A 22,329-nucleotide genomic window follows, 5' to 3' on the forward strand; every position below is an offset into this window, starting at 1 on the left:
CATAGTATATGAGGCAACAGGGGTTTTAAGGTGCAATCTGACATCTGAGACCCTTAGCTACACCTAGAGTTAAAAATGGTTGCAAGGCCCTTGTTGTAGCATGTTTTTTGAAGGCAGTACATGAGAAAAAATAAAATTAACTACCATAAGCGTATCTGCTCAACACTTAGGTGACTGTCTAATTCTGGAGTATTAAAAACCTTAACTCCCAGTGACCTCATGAGAAGTGAGGGCTACATTGCACTTAGCAGATGTCACACTGTGGTACTTCTAGAGCCTGTTCTTTACTAGTCATTGTTCCTTGTTTATTTGAAAGAGTTTACTATTTGTAACTCGTTACTATTTGTGTGTTTTGGAGGCTCTTCCAGGGAGGCAAGAGAACTGCTGTATTTCAATACCTTTCCATAATAAATAAAAGGAATCTTTGTGCTAGAGGCAAAAAATATGTTGTTCTCATTTTATTTCAGATGCTTCAGGCGTGCTCAGTCCAACACCTACCTGTACCATATGCAGCATTTCCACCCCTCATTTCTAGTGACCCTTTCCTTTTGCATCCTCCTCATATCTCTCCACACCACCCTCCTCACTTGCCTCCTCCAGGACAATTCGTTCCATTCCAAGCACAGCAGTCACGGTCGGTAAGTAATGCTTCTTACCCCCCTCTCTTGGTGGGGCTGGATGGGCAGATCGTGCTGATACCTGACTGGGGAAACAGGATAGGTTTTCGCACTTATGCTACCTTAGCAACTCTGTAAACAGTGTGAAGATGAAGAAATAATTGTAAAGTTCACTGTGTTTCTCTTCAGGTTTAATTAGCTGTCGTCTGTGCTGTTTCTCCATAGGCCTTTACTTCTGTCAAAAACATGTATATCTGCTTCACCAACTACTCCTTCAGGTATTTCCCAGGAAGCAGAAGAGAATCCAGAAGAGGTTCTGTAGTACAGTAGTGATATCAGATAAAAGTGTAGCAGAAAGAGAGGAAAGGAAGAAGAAAGCACAAAATTTTACTTTCATTGTATTATTTTTTTATTACTTCTCAGTTAATTTTTAAATGACCAGTGCTTTTCCTAGAAAATAATTTAAGTTGTCCAGTCATGTCCTATACTCTCTCTTCCCCCAACGCCCCTCTTTTTTTTTTTCACTTACAGAAGTTATTGATGCCTTCTGCTTAAGCAGAATTGGCTTGGTGATAGGGACTATGCAAACATGGGAAAATGTGACCCTTTTATGGATTTGGGGGAGGGGGTGGAGAGGGAAACAATTGATACTCAGTCCTGTCCTGCAGCGCTTACTGTGGGGCTATCTATATGCTCCTGTCCATTTGTTTGCCCCCTGATTAGAAGATGACAGTACTTCTCTAATACAGGAATAGAAAGCAGCTTCATTGTTAGTTACAAACACTGCTGAGACTTCTTCACGCCATGTGTCAGGTGTGAGTAGGATTGTAATCACTTTGTTATGATGATGGCAGAACAGCGGGGAAGACATGGTTTTCAGTGGTAATCTTTATAAGACTTCCCTTTAGAATGTGTATGGACTTAGGGTTTAGATTGGGTTGCTTACTTAGGCTGTCGACTAGGCTTGCCTGTCAACTTTCAGCCCTGGCAAAAAGCTTGTATTTAGTGGTTTAAGAATATCCTGTGTTTAAAGTTTGCTCAGCAAACTTCTGGAAACAGAGTATTCCTTTGGTTCCATAAGGTGGCTTTCTCAGATTAATTTCTTGAATTGGTGGAATTCAGTGCCAGGAAAAGTGTATTAATGAAACAATGGCAAGTCCTGGTTATTTGTTAAGCACTTTTGGACCTTACTGATATACTACAGTTGGTTAGATTGCAGTACAGAACTGGAATCTCATGCTTCTGAAACCACTGGACGGTGTGTTCTTTGTAGGACTGCTTGCATGACCCTCCTAGAAAAGCATCTCCTTGATTACTGAATATCATTAGCGGTTAAATCCACTGCAGTCCCCTTGTTTCCTCTCCACTTTTCAGATTTTCTGGCACAATTTCAGTTCTTGTCTATGGTTGTTTATTTTTTTCTCTCGCATAGTTGTACAGTGAGAGCAGCCTGGCAAGAAGGAGAGCAAATATTTGTCCTGAAAAATGCAAGACACAGGAAATTACAGCCACTTCTATATTTGCTAGATCGCATAAATTCCTGGTCTATAAGCATGGCTAGCTGGAAAAGGTGAATTTATATAACATGTAGTGTTGTCTTTGCTTTTTGGTAGTGTTAATGGCACAGGAATTGTTCACAGAGTTACTGTGTGAAACTGAGTACAGTTGTACATGTCATTTTTTTTTTTTACCCTAAAAAACTGACTACAGGAGCTCAGAATATACAGCTGGGATTGCAGTTCTTTATTGGGGAAAATTGCATCTCTTATTATTGCCACAAAGCCTATCTCCTGTTTTTTTTAGCCACTTCAAAGGATAGAAAATGAAGTAGAACTGCTTGGAGAACATCTTCCTGTAGGAGGCTTTACGTACCCTCCCTCAGCCCATCCACCAACATTGCCTCCCTCAGCTCCTCTTCAATTCCTAACCCACGACCCTTTGCACCAGGACGTGTCATTTGGTGTAGTGAGTATTGTTTTCTATGCTTCACTCTCCTTCATGCTGCAGTAACATTTATTCTACTGTACATTTTCTTGGAAAATGGCACTTCTTCCAGCTGTATTTTGTTACTTGCTGTAGCCGCACACTGTGGCATTTTCTTCAAGCTTGTTTTAATCAAGTTAAGGATAATTTAATGATACCAGCAAATGATTTCTGATAACATTATCCGCAGAGTGTTGTAGCAGATGTAGCATGTTGCCGCACAGTCCAGGGCTTCTAGTGTAGTCACCAATTAGTACAGTTTATTAGTACAGTCATATGTTGAGTTTCCACAAGCCAGGAATGCTTTAAAAATAGTTCTTCTCCAGAGTGTTTGCAATTTGCAGGCAAGAAGTTGTATAGAATGCTTCCATAATTTAAACTTCACCATGTTACAGAGACAGCCAAGCTTGCTTTAAGCCAGCTTTCTGGGGCTCTACAGGCAGTTCACCTGCAGCAACACAAAAAACCCAATTAAAAAATTCTGATTCAGGATAAAGTCTGTGCTGAATTTTGTGCATTTGTGGTGTGTCTGGTATTGGGTGCTACCTCTGGGATCATTGTGGTGCACTTCACACTGCAATTACTTTAGTCCTGAGCTGGTTTTTTTGGTGGTGGTGGTTGGTTTGCTTTGGCTTTTTTAAAAAACTGCCTGTGTAATGCTTGAAGAAGTTTTCAGTTGCTATGAGTCACTTTGGAGACAAAGACACTTTAAAGTTTCCATAAACTGCTTTTCAGTATGCTTGTTAGATGAATTGAATTCTAATCACAAACATTTTGGTTGGAATGAGGTTTTCTTGATTTTCAAGTTCAGTCTTTAATGTAGATAAGGAACAAAATACCATCTTTTTTGCAGATATGTAACATCTGTCCCCTCTGATTCTTCAGTTGCAGGTTGTATATTGCTGAGGTGTACAGTAGAGGTGTATTACAAGTAATTATATGGTCTTTCATAAAGCAAACTTAAATCTAAATTTATTAACATTACGATGAACTGGATGTACTTCTGATTCTTGTTCATTCAGTAAACACAACTGTTTCTAGTTGTGTTTTGGAATTGCAGAATTGAAAAAGCAGTAAAATTGATACTTGTTATGTCTAGTTTACAATCTTACTTTAAAGAAAAATATTCTGGGTCTCTAGAATTGCTTTTATATTCATATTTACATTTTATGTATGACCATAAAGTTCAGAGATTTGAGGTTAGCCGTTGGTCATGTTGGACATTCGCATTTTTTTCAATTTCAGACATTGAAGAAGAAAACCAAGAAAAATCTTAATGCCTTCAAATATGAATTCAATACTGTTACATTAATTTCAGTTTTAAAAGTTACTAGAATTATTTTAATACTTGGAATATTTCTGGGAAAACATAGTTTGCATTTAAATTGAAATCTTTTGCCATGAATGTCTCCATTTTAGTAGGTATTGCAAGGAATTTTGATCAACCATAACAAAAAAATCTACAACTAAAGAGCTTAGCATGCAAATGAAAAAACATGTTGAAATAAAGCCCAGTTCTATCTACAGAAAGGATGTATCGAAGCTTTAGGCAGGTCCAGATGCAGGAAATGTACCGATTAAACTCTCCACATACACTTGAAAGGCTTCAACCCTTCTTTAACATAAATGTAAATGTACGCCACGGCTAGTTGTGGGGGTTTTATTAAAGAGGGGAGGTGTTAAATCTTTTTTTAAAGACTTTTTTTCAGTGCTTCTGTAGTTAACCACTTGTGGGCAAGCCTGCATAATAAAACCAAGTCTAAAGCCTGGGCTTTTATATTTACAAGAGAGTGAGCAGTTCAAGTCCTGTTTCCCAAACCAGCTTGCATATAGTCCAAGCACACAAAAGCTTGCAGGGATTTCTGTTGTGTGCTGGTACGTTTCACGTGGAATGCTGTGATTGTGTCTTACTGATGGTAGTAATTTCAAATTGTGGCTGAGGTTCTTTTGGGTTTGAGGGGGAGCTGTTGTTGGTTTTGGTGGGGGTTTTTTTATTAAAAATGGATTTCAATATTCAGATTTCATTTCATGAGTAAGAAACAAAATGTTGCATCACAGACTCACAGACTGGATGAGGCTGGAAGGGAGGTCATCAGGTCCAATCCTCCTGCTCAAGCAGAGTCACCTAAAGCTGGTTGATCAGGCCTGTGTTCAGACAGTTTTTGACTATCTCCAAGCATGGAGACTCCACAACCTCTCTAGGCAACCTGTGCCAGTGCTCAGTCACTCTCACCTAAGGAAGTGTTTCCTGATATTCAGACAGAGCTTCCTGTGTTTCAGATTGTGCCAGTGGGCACCACTGGAAAGAGCCTGGCTCAGTCTTCTTTGCACCCTCCCTCCAGGTATTTGTAGACATTGATAAGAGCTCCCTGAGCCTTCTTTTCTCTAGGCTGAACAGTCCCAGATCTCAGCCTTTACTATATGTGAGATGCTCCAGTCCCTTCTTAGTGGCCTTTTGTTGGACCCTCTCCAGTATGTTCATGTCTCTCTTGTGCTGGGTAGCCCAGAACTGGACACAAGTTCCAGTTCCACAAGTTCCAGTTGAAGCTTACTTTCTTCTTTCTTGCAGCCTTACCCATCTTTCATGCCTCGAAGACTCACAGGGCGCAGCAGATACCGCTCACAGCAGCCAATACCACCACACCCTTACCATCCCAGCCTATTACCTTATGTGCTGTAAGTTCAAAGTACATTTCCTTCCACGTAAGCTATTAAGCTTCCACGTAAGCTATTAAGAAGTCACGTGACTTTCTACACAAGTCTAAGCACTTCTTGTGGTTGAACTCTAGCAGAGAACAGCATAGTTCACTAGTCCGAGTGAAGAGGAGAACTTCATTTCTCTGTAAATTTTTCAGCCTGTTTTGAAAAATACCCTTGAGCAATGAAAAATATAAGTGAACTGTTTTGTTCTATGTAGGGTTTTTTAGGGTTTTTGAGGCACAGTAGTCTCTTGTTCCTGAACTCTTCATACAATCTTGAACAAATTTTAAAACTTGGTTCTCAGATCCTCTTAGAGAGGCACAGTTACACTCTTAGATAAAAAGACTGGAGTCTTCGCTTACAGAATAAATTAGTTTGGTTTTGTTCTTAGTTATGAAAATAAGATGGGAGCTTTCTGTGATGTTATTAGTCTTTATTGGCTGAACTGCTAATATGTTACAGCTGTTGAATTTCTGTTCTGCCTGTGATTTGCTGTTTCCGGAATATATGTGGGATAATTAGCATTTAGAAATTACCTGTAGTGTGTTATTATAGACCCTCTGAGGGGAGTTTGGTTATATGAGATTTATTATTCTTCTGTTTTGGAAATGACAGTATGAAATATTTGGAAAACAATGGTGATTTTCTGTTGGCAAAGGTGACATTGGCAAGGAAATAATCTAACATTGGCACTAGATCTGTAGCTTCTCTCTGCAATTTGGATTGGCATGAAAATGGCACCAGATATCTGATCAGTGAAGTTGTCCATCTTTGCATCTTACTGTCTGAGAGTGATGTCATAGCTTCTTGCCTGTCCATCGAGAACACAATGCAGCACAGGAATTCCTTACTAGTTTAGTGGGTTTTTAGTATATTTTATATTTGCAATTTCTATACCTGTGCAATAAGTTTTGACCTATAGGATATCTTGGGGGATAAAAACATTTCTTAAATATAAAACCGGAAAAACATCTCTCTGTTGCCCCTCCATCTGAAGAGATTCTGCTTTGACCAACATCACAGTGTGGGAGAGAGCAAGTTTGTGCTTGCCTTCAGTATGAAAGTTGGTCCAGTAGTAAATCATGTTTGTCTTCATTGTGTGTTTTAGGCTTATAGAAGTTTCAAGCCTTTTGTATAGGAGAGCCCAATGAACTTAGAATTCCTTATCTTTGTCAATATTTTATGCACTTAAAGAAAGAGAACGTATTTAACACCAGAATGTCAATTCATTGTCAGTTTTCATTAGCTCTCCATTACCTTGATAATCAAGAGATTAGTTTTTTAATAATGCTGAGCCTGGTTGGAAGTATCAGTTGAAGACATGCATGTCATTAAAAAAAATAACACTCAGTATCAAAAAGTGGCAGAATTAGATTTTTCATTTGATTCTCTCACTTTTCTTGACTACAAACGTAAAAATTTTAACAATTCTGAGAAACTATTGATTTAAGAGGGATCAGTAAAGTAAGTTTACCTCCACCAGATATTTCTGTGCTTTCCTTCAGCAAGATGCTGTATCTTACCATTGTGTGCTCTCATGGTAGATCAATGCTCCCAGTGCCACCTGCAGTTGGACCAGCTTTCAGCTTTGAGTTGGATGTGGAAGATGGAGAGGTAGAAAACTATGAGGTTGGTGTGCAAACTACAGCTACCTTTAAACAAAAGATGTTAGTGCAATCAATACATAAAATTTCATTATATTATGCTTTTAATCCTGCTTTTGTCTTTCAAATAAATGTAAGGGCTGTGAAGACAGAATGCAGAAACCATCCTTTCAGATTGTTTTTCAATGCTGGATATTAGGAGTGCTTAGCTTTATTTTTATCTGTTGCTTTTTCCCAGAACAGGGTAAGTTAATGATTTTATGTGTGTAACTTTTCAGGATAGTGTTAATACACAGTTAGTGTTAATACCATAGGATGAATAAATCTAAATGTAATGTTTATAAAACTGCCTTACTGCCCTTCTTCTTGGCCCTTTTTGTGGAGGGTACAGTAATTCACATCTGTAGCTGTAGAGCCCTCTTTAATGTCCTAGGCAGTTATGAGACAGTCCCAGCTGTTGTGTCTTTGCTGGTTCTGAGACTACTGAATTCCATTTGATTTCTCTTCAGTCATCATCAACCCTTACTTTTGCATCACTTTGCCTGTGGTCCCCTTAAGAGCTCTGTTTACTCACACATTTTCAGTTTAACAGTAAGCACTTCTGTCGTAATTCCAGTGCTAGTTCAGAAGAAGAAGCATCTTACTTCTGAGAATTTGGGCCCCAGTTTTGACAGTATTACCATTTGCAGACTACACTGTGTCTTTTTAACGTTCATATGCTTTTGTTTCCCATCATGCTTATAGCAATATTTTTCCCGAGTCCCTTGTGAAGGAGTTTGCAAATTACATACATGACAAAGTTCAAATTATTTACATGAGAGATTTTTAGTTGTGATGTTGGCTTATGAAAAATGAACATAAAATTTAGTTTGAAAGTGCTTAAAGTTTGATGGTATATGTTTCTTTTCCAGATTCAGGATAAAATCTCTGTATTTCAATGCTGCTAACCCAAGATGTGGAGTGGGATCAGTACCTCTGCCATTTAATTTTTTATTTCTCTCACATGACCAGACACAATATTCTTTGGAAGCAAATTGTTGACAGTCTTTCCTTGTTACCAGCACTATTAATTTCATGGTGGGGTGAGGGGATCTTTCAGAAGCAAAGCACTCTACTAAGGTGCACATGCAGCCACTGGAGTAATTAGCATTTGGGTCCTGGAGGTTTTGAAATCCCAAAGAGAACATCTTACACAATTAGAAAGATGGTTGAATTCTGAAAGACTTTCTATGGGGCTCGTGTTGTACAGGGGGACTAAGATTCTCAACATTTCTTAATAGAAAGGTGGTTTGTGCTACCAGCTAAAGTAGTGAGGTCTCACCTCTAGTGGAACCAGAGTGTGTTTGAGTAGTGAATTTTTAAATGTCCACTTTCCATGTTTTGCAGGCACTGCTGAATTTGGCAGAACGTCTGGGAGAAGCCAAACCACGAGGACTGACAAAGGCAGACATTGAACAGCTTCCATCCTACAGGTTCAATCCAAACAACCACCAGTCAGAACAGACATTGTAAGTACACTGGTTTCTTTCAGATGTCTACAACTTAGGTGGCCATATTTTCATTTCTCTAACTTGCGGTCTCAGCTGGTCCAGAAGGGGTTTAAAAGCAGTCATGTCAGTGAACAGTTAATTTATTTTTTTGTTATTGCTTTCCTTACTTTAAAACCTCAGTGTCATCTCACATCATTTAGATATGCATCAGTTTAGTTCTTCAGTATTTAAAAATTTAAATGAGGGTGTCTAGGTTTTGTTCAGCGTGCTAGCCATTACAGTGACACTTGGAATTTAGGTTGTGTTGAAGTATTGAATGCATTTTCAAGCTGCTAGTAGAGCTTGGTTAGTGGTTTAACAGCATATCGTGGCATTTTAAAGCCAGTTAACTTCCTGCCTTTGAAAGATCCACACAACCAAGTAGAAAGGGCAATATAGATACAGAGATAGTTAAAAGTGGCTTAGTATCAAATGCTGCGTAATGTTGAAACAGCTCAGTGTAACAATTTTTTTTGATACTCCAGTTTCAATGGCCCTCAGTGTGACTTAATTGTATCAGTAGGGAATGTACTGTATGGATCATTGTTTTGCCATTTTGAATTTTGATTAAACTTCTGTTCTACTCATCTGGTCTGTGAACTCCTGCAAGCAGGAGCACTACTGTAGCTACCTGAAGGGTAAGGGAGCTACCATGTTGTAGTGCTACCTGTAAAATTTTGTATGGAGCAAGTACTTCTAGTTCTCGTGTAGCAGATATATTTGAACTGTGTTGTCTTTTTTTTCAGGTGTGTAGTGTGCATGTGTGATTTTGAGTCAAGGCAGCTACTTAGAGTCTTACCCTGTAACCACGAGTTCCATGCCAAGTGTGTCGATAAATGGCTGAAGGTAAAAAAAATTAAAAATTTAAAAATCAAAAGCCTATTTTACAGATAATTACTACATTATGTAGTTTGCGGAGAGTGAGTGGGGGTGTTTTGCTGTTTTACTTTGTCTTGTTTCACGTTTCTAATACTTAGGCTGGAAATGCCAACAGTAGAAGCACTGTCTACTTTGGGTATTTTCCAACAACTGATGAAAGAAGGGGTTTTTTGTAATCCTTGGAGAAAGGAAAAACTAATATGAAAAGAGTTATTTTCACTGATATATCTTACAGTGCTTTCCATTTGTACGAGACAATGACTGTGAATTCATGTAATCTGTAAAATTAAAGACTTGGAAACAAAAGGTTTACATAATAATTTAGGAGGTATGAATCATAATTTCTGTGATGATGATGACTTTAACTGATTTACATATCCTAAATAGCAAGAATGAGTACTAATAGCTTCCTCCCCTGATCTGCTGTTAACATTAGCTTCTGGGGCACATAAAGCGTGCTATGTGTGTACATACATGTGTGTGCATATATACAGATGTGGAAATGTTGTCTACTCGAGTAGAAATCATAGTCTTATGAAATTACGATATACCCTTCCAAGGTAATTTCAGCAGAAATGAAAGGATCTGGATTCAGGGCAGTCCAGAGAGGGGACAGAGAAAATAGCAGCAGTACAGATGGTGTGAAGATCAGGAAATACAAATAAGTAGGTGGTGATGCTCAAAAATCTCTCCAAGTTGCATTAGCCAGCTGAACTGCCAACAAGCTATTGATCCCCATCTTGCCTCACCTTTTTTTGGATATTTTATTCCATTCAGCTTTAGTTTAGTCTGTGTGTAGTCTGTTATGTAGAACATTTGAAATGGCACCGATCCTATGTTAGTACAGCATACAGGGTCTAGAGAATTCTGGCATTAAAATACTCAGTGCAGAGAATGAAAACAATGAAGTTAATATTCACTGCATTATTTGGCTAACAAGGTAGCAGGAATAATGAGAAAGATTTAAAAACTGGGATAAGAAATTGCTCTTGGGCTACTACCATACCCACAGTATTCTAAGGCTTCTAGAAAATTTAAGGCCAGCGTAATTGTTTGCATAACAATGCTTGTAACTTTCAGTAGAACTGAAAGTTTCTGAATCCATGTATGTATCTGGAATAATCAAGAGGTATGAAAACACCTAGTTGCCATCGTCAGATTAAAAACACACACGCACATGATGTACTATATCTGTGCTAGATATACGCTGGCTTATTCAGTAACTGAAAATCAAGAGCAGATTACATGGGTTCAAGTGGTATTCTCCAGTGTACCACTACTCTTCTCAAGGACTGTTCACCCTAGATTTGTCCAATGCATTAAATTTTCTAAGTAATTTGTGGTGTGGAGAAAGTATCCAGGGGTAGCATTCACTCCGTTTTACAAAAAAAATAACAGAGACCATTTGACACAGCCTGTAAGCTATGACATTCTATGTAGGTAAATTGATTATATAGGTTTTTGAAAAGGAGAGGAAATGTCCTTTGACAGTGCATTAGCTTGCCTGCTTTAATTTGTACTTCCCTGGTTAAGCAAGGTTAAAGACTTGTGAAAGAAGTCATAATACGGTGGAGCTTTTCACAGTAACCTGTCAACTCTCTTACTTCACCATATTTGGTTATTTCTTGATATCCTAAAACCTTTGGTCAAATATGAATACATGAGAAATCTGTTCTTTTGTAAAGTACGTTAGTCACCATTCCAAGGGACAGCTTGAAAACATTGCCTGTTTTCACCCTGAGGGTTTACAACTAGACAAAGAAGAAAACTTGCCTTTCTATTTAACACTCTGATAGGAAACGCTGTATTATGTAACAGAAAAGGCAAATTGTAGCTATGGTTTAACTTGGTTCTGATGAATGAACACCAAAGTAGCACAATGCTTTTTAGATTCTAGTAGCCCTGTGGATTAATTACCCTAATTGTGGTTCACTTTAGCTCTTAACATTTGCAAAATACTTAGAAATAAATCAGTTCATTGTGCAGCACTCTTTCCTTGCAGTACAAAAAGTAGGTTTGCCTGAAAGAGTGACTAGTTACGAAGGTCAATATTACGGTATTATGCCCACCTTGTTCCTCTTTTTGCACCAAGGAGTTATGTCAGGAATGGGGGAATGAATTTCCTGAAAGGCACAAGAATGCAACTAAATTTAAAACGGTTTATGTGGGATCTTGAAAAGTTACTTAAAACACAACGCTGCACCTGCCCATCAGTATTCATTTTAACCTGGCACAGTGGGTTTATTTCTGCCATTACTCCCACTGAATTCTCTGTTTCATGCCAGAAATGGTAGATACTTAATCAGTTACCTAAGCAAATACCTCTTGATTCATTAATCTATTGAATTTTTAAGAACAAGCCATTTATTTTAAAAATCGTTAATGAATTTTATCTAGAATAATGTAGGTACAAAGCAGTAAGCAACTAACGGAATTGTCCTCAAGTACTTTCAAAACTGGTAGCAAAAGAACAAGAAATACATTTTTAATTGATTTTCCAATCCATGTTTTAGAACAACTATGAAGCAATAACTAGAATATAAACTGTAAAACAGTAATAAAAGTAGAAATTACCAGGTAAAATATACCCTCATTTTACCTGTTATTTTTAATTATTTTTTTTCAGTAATAACATGTTACTTTCAATGGAATATATTGTTTGGATTTGAAAGTTGTGGCAATGATTTCTGAGCTATGGCCTGCAGAGCCACATTTCTTCATGCTCTCACTTGAATTTTAATTCAAAACTTTGTCTACCTTAGCAAAAGTTGCAGTTTGACAAGAGGTTGGTCCTGCAATTTTGGGAACTATGAACTTGTAGTGGTTTGACCGTGTCAGGAGGCCAGATGCCCACCAAAGTCACTCTATCACTCCCCTTTTCAGCTGGACAGGGGAGAAAATACCTATTGAGAGGCTTAGGAGATAAGGACAGGGAGAGATCATTCCACAGTCAGCGTCATGGGCAGAACAGACTCAGCACAGAATAAAGGAAAGAAACTGTAATTTATTACACTGCACTGCACACCCAGTGACACCTGAGTCGGGCAATGAGAAGTGCAGCCAGGTCTTAAAGCACCTCCCCCCACCCCTCCCTTCTTAGTAGACCACTTTACAATTTCTCTTCTCCCCCCAGAATGGCACAGGGGAGGGAATGAGTGTTTTGGTCAGTTCCTCACAAGTTGTTTTCCTTCTGAGTGGGAGTTGAGGGGCATTGATCACACTCTTCCCCTGCTCCAGTGTGGGGTCCCACCCACAGGAGGCAGTCTTCCATTAACTTCTCCAGCATGAATCCTTTCCCACAGGCCTTCAGCTCTTCACCAACTGCCCCAGCGTGGGTCACTTCTGTGAGGGGCAGTCCCTTTGGCCCAGACTGGTCCAGCCTGGTCTCCCACTGAGTTACAAGTCCTCCAGCAAACCTGCTCTGACACGAGCCTCTCTGTCTCTCTCTACGGGCTGCAAATCTCCTGCCAGGGACTTGTTTCAGCACAAGTCATAGAGTCTTCCACATGTCTACCCGCTCCAGCATGGGGTCTCTCCACGGGCTGCCAGTGGGATCTCTGCTCCCCATCATCTTCCAGGGGGCAGCCTGCTTCACCACAGGTTTCTCCACAGGCTGCGATGGCACCTTTCTCTCTGGCACTTGTGACACCTCTTCCCTGCCTTCTTCACTGGTCTTGGTGCATGCACAGTTTCTTACATCTTCTCACTCCCTTCTCTGGTGGCAAAATGGGGCAACTTTCTCCTAAATGTGACCCTGGCTGATGGGCTCAGCCTTGGTCAGCGGCAGGTCCATCCTTGGGCCAGCTGGTGTTTGCTCTCTGGGCCCTACAAAGAGCTTCTTGCTGCTTCTTGCAGAAGCCACCCTTGCTGCCCCCCCATCTCTACACCAGAACAAAGCAACGCAAAACCACAACAGAAATTCAGAATTCTGGGCAGGGAAGAGAATTCTTTACCCTTCACAAAGGAAATGTCTTATCATAGATGTTACATGTTTGATTTGGGCTTTTTCTCATCATTTCATAGAATGATAGGGGTTGGAAGGGACCTCAAGAGATCATCGGGTCCAAGCCCCCTGCCAAAGCAGCTCCATAGTTCATATTGCACAGATAGGCGTCCAGACAGGTCTTGAGTATCTCCAGAGAAGGAGACTTCACCACCTCCCTGGGCAGCCTGTTCCAGTGCTCTGTCACCCTCACTGTAAAAAAGTTCTTCCACATGTTGGTGTGGAACTCCTGTGCTCCAACTTGCAGCCATTGCCCCTTGTACTGTCTCCACAGACCACTGAAAAGGGGCTGGCTGATTCCCCCTGCATTCCATGCTTAAGATACTTATAGACATTAATTAGATCCCCCCTTAGTCTTCTCTTCTCAAGACTGAACAGCCCCAGCTTATACAGACTCTCCTCACAGGGGAGATGCTCCAGGGCCTTAATCATCCTTGTAGCCCTTCTCTGGACTCTCTCCAGGACATCCCTGTCTTTTTTATACCAGGGAGCAATACTCCAGGTGGAGCCTGGCCAGGGCAGAGTAGAGGGGGAGGATCACCTCCTTTGACCTGCTGGCCACACTCCTCCACACCTCAGGATCCCATTGGCTTTCTGAGCCACCAAGGCACACTGCTGGCTCATGGTCAACCTGTCATCAACCAAGACCCCCTGGTCCCTCTCCACAGAGCTCTTCTCCAGCAGGTCATCCCCCAGCCTGTACTGATACAAATAGTTATTCCTTCCCTGGTGCAAGACTCTACACCTGCTTTCATTGAACTTCATCTGATTTCTCCCTGCCCAGCTCTCCAGCCTGTCCAGGTCTCGCTGGATGGCAGCGCAGTGTTCCTGTGTGTCAGTCACTCCTCCCAACTTTGTATCATCGGGTACTTGCTGAGGGTGGATGCTATTCCCTCATCAAGGTTGTCAATGAAGATATGAAACAGGACTGGACCCAACACCGAGCCCTGGGGTACACTGCTAGTCACAGGTCTCCAGTCAGATTCTGCTCCACTGATCACCACTCTCTGAGCTCGGTCTGACAGCCAATTCTCAATCCATCTCACTGTCCACTCATCTATCCCATGCTCTCTCTCAGCTTTGGTATCAGGATGTCATGGGAGACAGTATCAAAAGCCTTGCTGAAGTCAAGGTAGATGACATCCACTGCTTTCCTTCCATCTACCCAGCTGGTGATGACATCATAGGAGGATGAGATTGGTCGAGCACGATCTCCCCTTGCTGAATCCATGCTGACTGCTCCTCATGACCTTCTTCTCATCCGATTACTTGGAGATGGCATCCAGAACAAGCTGTTCCATCACCTTTCCAGGGACAGAGGTGAGGCTGACTGGCGTATAGTTGCTGGGATCCTCCTTCTTGCCCCTTTTGAAGACTGGAGTGACATTGGCTATCCTCCAGTCTTCAGGCACTTCTCCTGTTCTCCAAGACCTGTCGAAGATGATAGAGTGCAGCTCAGCAATCACCTCCGCCAGCTCCCTCAGGAGATGTGGATGCATCCCATCCGGGCCCATGGATTTGTGTGCATTAATCCCTTTGAGATGCTCCTGAACCACCCCCACATCAAGCAGAGGGAAGCTCTTCATTTCCCAAACATTACTTCTTTCATCCAGTGTCTGTGGGTTCCGGGGGGGGGGACTTTGAAGTGAAGACCAAAGCAAAGAAGGCATTCAGTGTCTCCCCCGTCACCAGGACACCCGCCTCGTTCAGCAGGGGTCCCACATTATTTCTGGTCATCCTCTTAGTATTCACATATCTAAAATACCCCTTTTTATTATCCTTTATGTCCCTTGGCAGCTTCACTTCCAAGTGGGCTTTAGCCTTCCTAGTTGCGTCCCTACAAGCCCTGACAACATTGCTATATTCTTCCCAGGTGCTCAGACCCTTTTTCCACAGCTCATAGACCTTCTGCTTCCCTTTGAGTTTACTCATTAGCTCCCAGCTCATCCATGCAGGTCTTCTGCCTCTCTTTCTCCAGTTCTTGCTTTGTGCTAAGCTGCCCCCAACCTTCACTTCCCTAACGAGTCCATCCTTGTTGGTAAAAACAAGGTCCAGCACCCACCCTCTCCTTGTAGATTCCTGCACCATCTGTAGCAGGAAATTGTCTTCTACACACTGCAGAAATTGTCTGGACTGCATGCGACTGGCTGTGTTGCTTGCCCAGCAAATATCTGGGTAATTGAAGTCCCCCATAAGGACCAGCACCTGGGATCTGGAGGCTACTTCTAGCTTCTTGTAGAATGCACTATCAACTCGCTCCTCCTGATCAGGGGGCCTGTAGTACGCACCCACAACAGTGTGACTTACACTTGCCTGCCCCTTGATTTTAACCCACAAGCATTCGACGGAAGGTTCGTCCTTCCTCAGGTGGAGCTCAATACATTCTAGCTGCTTTCGCACATAAAGAGCCGGTCCTCCACCTCACCTCCCTAGCCTGTCTTTCCTAAAAAGAACGTAGCCATCCATGACAGCGTGCCAGTCATCCAGGCTGTCCCACCACATCTCTGTGATTGCAGTGAGATCATGGCCCTGCCACCACACAAAGATCTCTAACTCTTCCTGTTTATTACCCATGCTACATGCATTTGTGTATAGGCACTTTATCAACTCTCATCATGTCTCCCGAAATACTTGCCTGACCCCAGCAGCCTTCGTGGTATCCCCTTCCCCCTTCCTCACTAGTTTAAAGCTCAGTCAGTGAGCCCTGCTGTCTCCTGGGCAAGGATCCACTTTCCCCTTGGGGACAGGGGAGCCCCGTCAACAGTCATCATACCAGGAGCTGAGTACACCTTCCCTTGGTCAAAAAACCCAAAGTTCCTATGCCGGCACCAGCCTTTCCGCCACTCGTTCAACTCCTGGGCTCTCCTAACCTGCTCCGAAGCCATCATCCCACTAATAGGGATAGAGGGAAATATTATTTGAGCTCCTCCTCCCTCAACAAAGTGCCCTAGGTCCCGGAATTCCCTTTTGACAGCTCGCAGGCTACTCTTTGTGATTGCATCACTGCCTGCTTGAACTATCAATAATGGGTGCTAGTCAGAGGATCTCACCAGCCCTGGGAGCCTTCTGGTGATGTCTCTGACCCAGGCTCCAGGGAGGCAGCACACCTCCCTGCGTGTAGGGTCAAGTCTACAAATGGGGCCCTCTGTCCCCTTGAGGAGGGAATCACCTACCACAACTACCCTTCTCTCTTGCCTAACAGAGGCAGTCTCAAGGTGTGCAGTCCATTGCCTCACTCTAGGCGCCCGCTTCCTCTGAGGCAGAGGGGCTGCATTCATCTCCTCACTTACCTTCTCCTCAACTTTCAGGACCCCAACCCTATTGCTTAGGGAAACCTGGGGGAGTGGGGTGGGCAGGCAGGGGGAGTGCCTATGATGGCAAGCTGGGAACGTCTTCTAGCCCTCCTCAGGGTTCAGGTCACTCCCTTCTGGCTGACCAGGACAGAGCAGAGGGACCGTCATCAGTTCTGGGGTGTCTTCCTGGCACGCTTCCCTCTGGGATGCCAGGGAACTACTCCACCAGTCAAGCTCCCTCTCACACTCCCTAATGCTCCTCAGTCTCTCCACCTCTTCTTTGAGCTCTGCCCCCATGCTAAGCAGATGTTCTACCTGTTCACACCTCACACAGGTGGAATTGCTGCCACCATCCACCAGCAGGTGCAGGCTCATGCACTCCCTGCAGCCAGAGACTTGCACAGGCACACTCCTGGGCAGGCCCTCAGTCTGGGTCTCCATGCTCTTAGTGGGGCAAGCCCTCTGTCTGCTGGAGACCACATGCCAGGGCAGGCCCTCGGTCTGGGTTGCTAAACTCTTCATGGGGCGAGCCCTCTGTCTTGTGGAGACCACACTCCTGGACAGGTCCTCGGTCCGGGTCCCCACGCTCTTAATGGGGCGAGTTCTCTGCCTGGTGGAGACCACACTCCTGGACAGGCCCTCAGTCTGGGTCCCCACACTCTTAATGGGGCGAGTCCTCTGCCTGGTGGAGGCCATGGTAATCTGCGGTCTCAGGGACTGTCAGTAGGTGAGGCAGTTCCCCAGGTGTTGAGAGACAGAACTTACCTGCTTGGCCACACGAGCTACAGGGTCAGCACTGCGCACACGCTGACCTCCCCTCTCTCCCCTCTTTGAGGTTTTTTCAAGGTGATGGGTGGTGCTGGGGCCGCTGTTGCCTTGGCAACGCCTACTTCACGTCAGCCTCTCTCGCGAGAGAGCTACCGCTTACTGCTGGATGTCTCCACAGGGGCTTCTCCTGGCAGGGCAATCACTCCAAACCCTCTTGCAGTTCACGATCTGTCGCTACAGCTCTGACTGTTGTGCCAGTTCCAAGCAGTCGACCTCGTGGACAATTGCTAAATTGAAATCAGTCTTTTGTTTGAAATGGGGAATGAGAAGGCAAAAATACTTTCCTAATAGTTTAAGAAATGTTACTTCTCATTTGTCTTCTTGCTTTAGGAAAGCTATAAAAGAAAAAAGAGCCACAGGACATACTTTCAGTGAGTGCTTTACTGAAGGGCTAAATTTAGACTTCTTGTGTGTGCTACTTGAATACCTGTTTTCATTAGGTTGTCTCCCCTCCCTTTTTTTTTTCTTTTTTCCTTCTCTTTACAAAACGCCTTTTCCTTTTTCCCTAGCCCGCTTTCAGATTTGACCATGTATATAGGTTGGGTTTCTGTGAAAATAACTGAATAAACATAGTATGAAGAGATGTGGTACCTCACCAGTAGAGCCTGTGACAACATGACAGCCTCATGTAGGACATCTATTTGCAGACCAGTGTGGCTACTCTGGTTTTGGCTTCTTCGTTGCATGCATCTGATTGCAATATACTGTAACTATGAATCTTCATTAATAAAACAACCGTCATTTAGATGAAGCCTAGTTTGCTGTTCTGCTTTATCTTTAAAGATAAAGGCCATAGATTTTTTTTGCAATATAATTTTGAATAGGCAAACTTATCACCACTCTATCATAACAAAACAAACTGAAAAAAGGCATCAGCACACATTGTCTTTTCTTGTTTTGAATACTGTTGAATTGCTTTCAGTCCTTGAATGCCAAAGGTAGCAGCCATGTTACTGTCGCAAGCGTCTGGTGTTATATACCCTTCACCGTGACAATGTATTTGTTGGTACAGTAAATCCTCTTTTGTTTCTGGTTTTACAGGCAAATCGTACCTGCCCAATTTGTAGAGCTGATGCTTCCGAAGTGCATCGTGATTCAGAATGACCAGTCTAAGAGCACAAGTCTGGTTTGTGTGTTCCTGGTCACATGTGCGTATGACGTATGTATTGAACTTAATTATGTGGCTTCCAGCCTACCCTTTACACAAAGGGTCAGTGGACCTTACTTTGCACTGTGTGACTTAATCAATTACAAAGCTTATAACTAGTCTTCACAATTATGGGATTGTTATACTAACAGTGTGATTGGAACTCCAAAGATTATTTTTTTTAGCTTAATTTTGTGTGTGCACTAACATTCCCTGGTTTTTGTGTGATCATTCCAAGTGTTGCCACGAGATTACTGTGGATGTGATCTTTTAGCATGTGCTTTTTATATAAAAGAAAAAAGGAAAAAAAAAGGTAGCTCCAAACAATATAGCAATCTACCTTATATAGAGCCTTCAGATACTGTGAGTGGGGATGAATGGTGTGGAAGCGTGTTTGCTTGTGAGAGGATGCACGAAGTGTGCTTGCGACCAAGTGTGCATGTGTGTTTGAGAACCTATATACCAGCATGTACTGAGAACGTATGTGTGTAGTAATAATTATGCTGCAATGTATAATCTTGTGTGTTATTTAAACAGTACTAGTACTGTACACTGGCTCCTTTCCTTGTGTTTGCAGTTGCACACTGAATGCGATGGATGCAGCAATTACAGACATTTAGTATTTCCTTCCTAATGTACTTAGAGGTATAAAGACCTTTCTGCCTACTATTTAAACAGCTTCCCCTTCATTGGAGGCTTTAAATGTGTGCCACTAAAGAGTGCATTGATTGTTCATATATATGAGTAACCTTGGGGATTTTTTGCATATGTTACAAAGTCTGGATTTTTAAATGGCTGATTTACAAGTTATTTTATCTATGTAAAGTTGTGATACCACACAAATCATTTAGCAATATTAATATTTTAAATTGCTCATATGAATATCAGTGCTTTTCTGTTCTCCTTTTAAGTTTGTCTAGCTAGGATTGCCAGTTCTGTGCTTCTTCTGTGAAAGAAAGCAGAAAGGACATTGAGGGTCTTGTGCAACAGCTCTTCACTTTTGGCCATTGTACTTGCTAAGAACATAACCTTTTAGCTTATAAACATTGGCTTTAATCACATACATTCTTTGTCTTTTCCAAGGGAGTTTGTATACAACTAAAATAACTTCTTAAACGTTACAACTTTATTCCTGCAATTTCATGAATAAAATAAATTTTCTAGTGTTTTCTCAGAGAAGTAGAACTTCTGATTTTTTTTTTCTCATTTTGCCACAAGAGAAGGTGGGGCTTGGTCACTAGCTGCAGAATTCAGTTATAGTCCTGATGCTGCTTCTTGCCCTTCCTTATTTTGTGATGAGTGTAATATGAAGAAGGAACTCCCTTGGGTTTTGCAGTCAAGTTTCCAGAGTGCTCCACTGTAGGAGAGTATCAGAACACCTTCCAGAACAATGCTGTGAAACAGGAGGTGATAACCTCTATTCAAGTGCTCTGAATAATGTTTTATTTGGGCTATTGAAAAAAAAAATAGCTTCACTTACAACATTCAGACTGTTAACATTTTTTATATATTCTAGCAAAATATTTAGGTCTGCATATACCATAGTTATTCGAAGGATGCACTTTCTGCGAAAAGATTCTTCTCCTAAATGCTGTGTCATTACTTTGGTTGCAGCAGCACAAGCGGCACAATTAGCAATATTGCTGCAACTTGCTGCCAGTCTCAGCTTTAAGTTTATTTTTTTATAATTTCTGATGCTTTTGTATGCTGCTATGGTTTAGTATCAGTTTATAATTTCAAACAGTGTTAGATGTTCTCCATGCTGACTTCACTCTGAAGATTCTGCAGACCCGGTCACAGCTCTTGGTGCAGATAAACTAAAAGCACAATTTTGCCCTGAATATTTCAGATGCTCTTCCCTCTGTTTAGTTATGCAGGCAGTTCTCAGAAACAGTGAGTGTTTTCATACCTATCCATACTTAAAAACACTAAATAATAAAAAAAAATGTTGTTACATCAACTTCAAAATATTAGAATTTCTCCTTTCTCTCAGTGGAGTTAAAAAATAGTCTTTTCTCAGTAACACCTAGCAGGTTAAATTTCATGTAATAAAATTTATTTTTTTAACAAATAAAATCGTGTTGTTTAAAAAAATCATATGCCACATATGTCTAACAAAACTTAAGCTCTTTTATATAGTTGCAAAATAAAAAGTACTCTGTGTACAGATTTAAACGTAACTAACACTACAGTGCTCAGTATTTAGTTCAAAGCAGGGAAAGAGGAGACTTCCTAAGCTAGATGCAGATGAACAAGACCAAATCTTCTGGAGCCAAGGGAAGGTGGTCCTCTTTCTGGAATTGGAGAAATCTTCATGTGTAATACCCCTTCCCCCCCCCCCCCCCCCCCGAGTAAAACTGTGTGAGGCATTGGGAGATGTAGGAGGTGGAGGGTCTAACTGGTAAAATCCTGAAAATAACTGTTGCACTCTCATGGTTCATCTCTTCTGGAACGGTTCTTTGGTTTGTATGGGACTCTTGCAGATGTGGACTTGCTTCCCATGGTCAGTGTGTATACACAGCACACATGCACATGTTGTAACTCAGCTCAGACCAAGTCCTTTCTGTTCTGGCTGTCAAGGGAAGGGGATTAACGCTCGGCTCTCAACTGCCGTGCATTATGCACATTTGTATGAAATACCACAGCCGGCCATGGTTCCTGGCAGCACCTGCATTCCACAACCTTCTTTATGTTCATCACCTGGCCCCCGCGTCTCAAAAACACCCCTGCAACAAACAAAATTTGGAAACAACCACCTGTATTAGGTTTGCTTTACCATATGGGCACTGATGTGTTTTTTGCATAAACTGTCAGTTTAATTTGACATTTTAGTGAGTATCAAGGCCTACAGATAATTCCGGTGTCTTGTCTTGTGACTTTCTTTAAAAAAAAAAAATTAAACTCTTTTGTTGTACACTATTTTGTACAGGCTCTCAAAGGTGATTTCACAACTGTTAATGTATTGTGTAATACTTGGGATAAGATTTACCAACTTTTTAAATTTTAACTGTACAAAACACTTTTTTGACTGAGTTATCTTTGGGCCTTTGTAAAAGCTGTGGTTTTCCTTCTTTGTTACCTCATTTTGCTACATGTGTTTCAGATTACCTAATGATTATGAAAGCTTATGGGTTCTGATGGAATCATATTTTGTCAAGTGTTTTCTGTAAATCATGCTCTTACTGTGTCATTTAACATTTAGTTTTAAATATATTATAAATATCTGTAACCAAATCGTTTGAAGGCTTGATAAATTTTTAACAAAATTTGTACATTTTTTATGAGAGTTACTAGTAATGCTTTACTAGGTAGTGCAATGAATTTTTATTTTTAATCCCTGTGCCCAATTTTGGAGTTGAGAGAATTGTTCGGTAATAAATGTATGACATAAACTTACACACTTTTCTCCTGTTCTTTCTCTGCGAAAGAGTGGCGTTGCTTCCCTTCATTAACTGCATATTTCTGGGCATTGTCATGATTACTGGCAACATGCATGCGTTGTAGGGGGAAATTTTGGCACCGAGAAAGAGTCTGAGCACCTGGGAAGAACCTAGGAATGTTGTCAGGGCTTGTAGGGACGCAACTAGGAAGGCTAAAGCCCACTTGGAAGTGAAGCTGCCAAGGGACATAAAGGATAATAAAAAGGAATTTTTTAGATATGTGACTAGTAAGAGGATGACCAGGGATAATGTAGGTCCCCTGCTGAACGAGGCGGGTGTCCTGATAACAGGGGATGCTGAGAAGGT

At 41.6% G+C, this 22,329-nt stretch overlaps 1 protein-coding gene across 1 annotated transcript in view; it reads left to right on the forward strand.

Annotated features, from left to right (window-relative positions):
* Positions 1-18,540, forward strand: part of RNF38 (ring finger protein 38) — a gene marked incomplete at both ends in the record, with an annotated part of 115,971 nt that extends 97,431 nt beyond the window's left edge. Inside the window, 7 exons of the mRNA XM_084278080.1 lie at positions 468-638; positions 2,421-2,582; positions 5,170-5,276; positions 6,845-6,929; positions 8,291-8,412; positions 9,180-9,279; positions 18,478-18,540. Coding sequence (XP_084134206.1) covers positions 468-638; positions 2,421-2,582; positions 5,170-5,276; positions 6,845-6,929; positions 8,291-8,412; positions 9,180-9,279; positions 18,478-18,540 — 810 coding nt within the window. The remainder of the gene's footprint in view (positions 1-467; positions 639-2,420; positions 2,583-5,169; positions 5,277-6,844; positions 6,930-8,290; positions 8,413-9,179; positions 9,280-18,477) is intronic.
* Between the last annotated feature and the right edge of the window lie 3,789 nt (positions 18,541-22,329).

The sequence above is a fragment of the Gallinula chloropus genome, assembly GCF_964237585.1.
Source record: "Gallinula chloropus genome assembly, chromosome: Z".
In the NCBI taxonomy this organism is placed as follows: Eukaryota; Metazoa; Chordata; class Aves; order Gruiformes; family Rallidae; genus Gallinula; species Gallinula chloropus.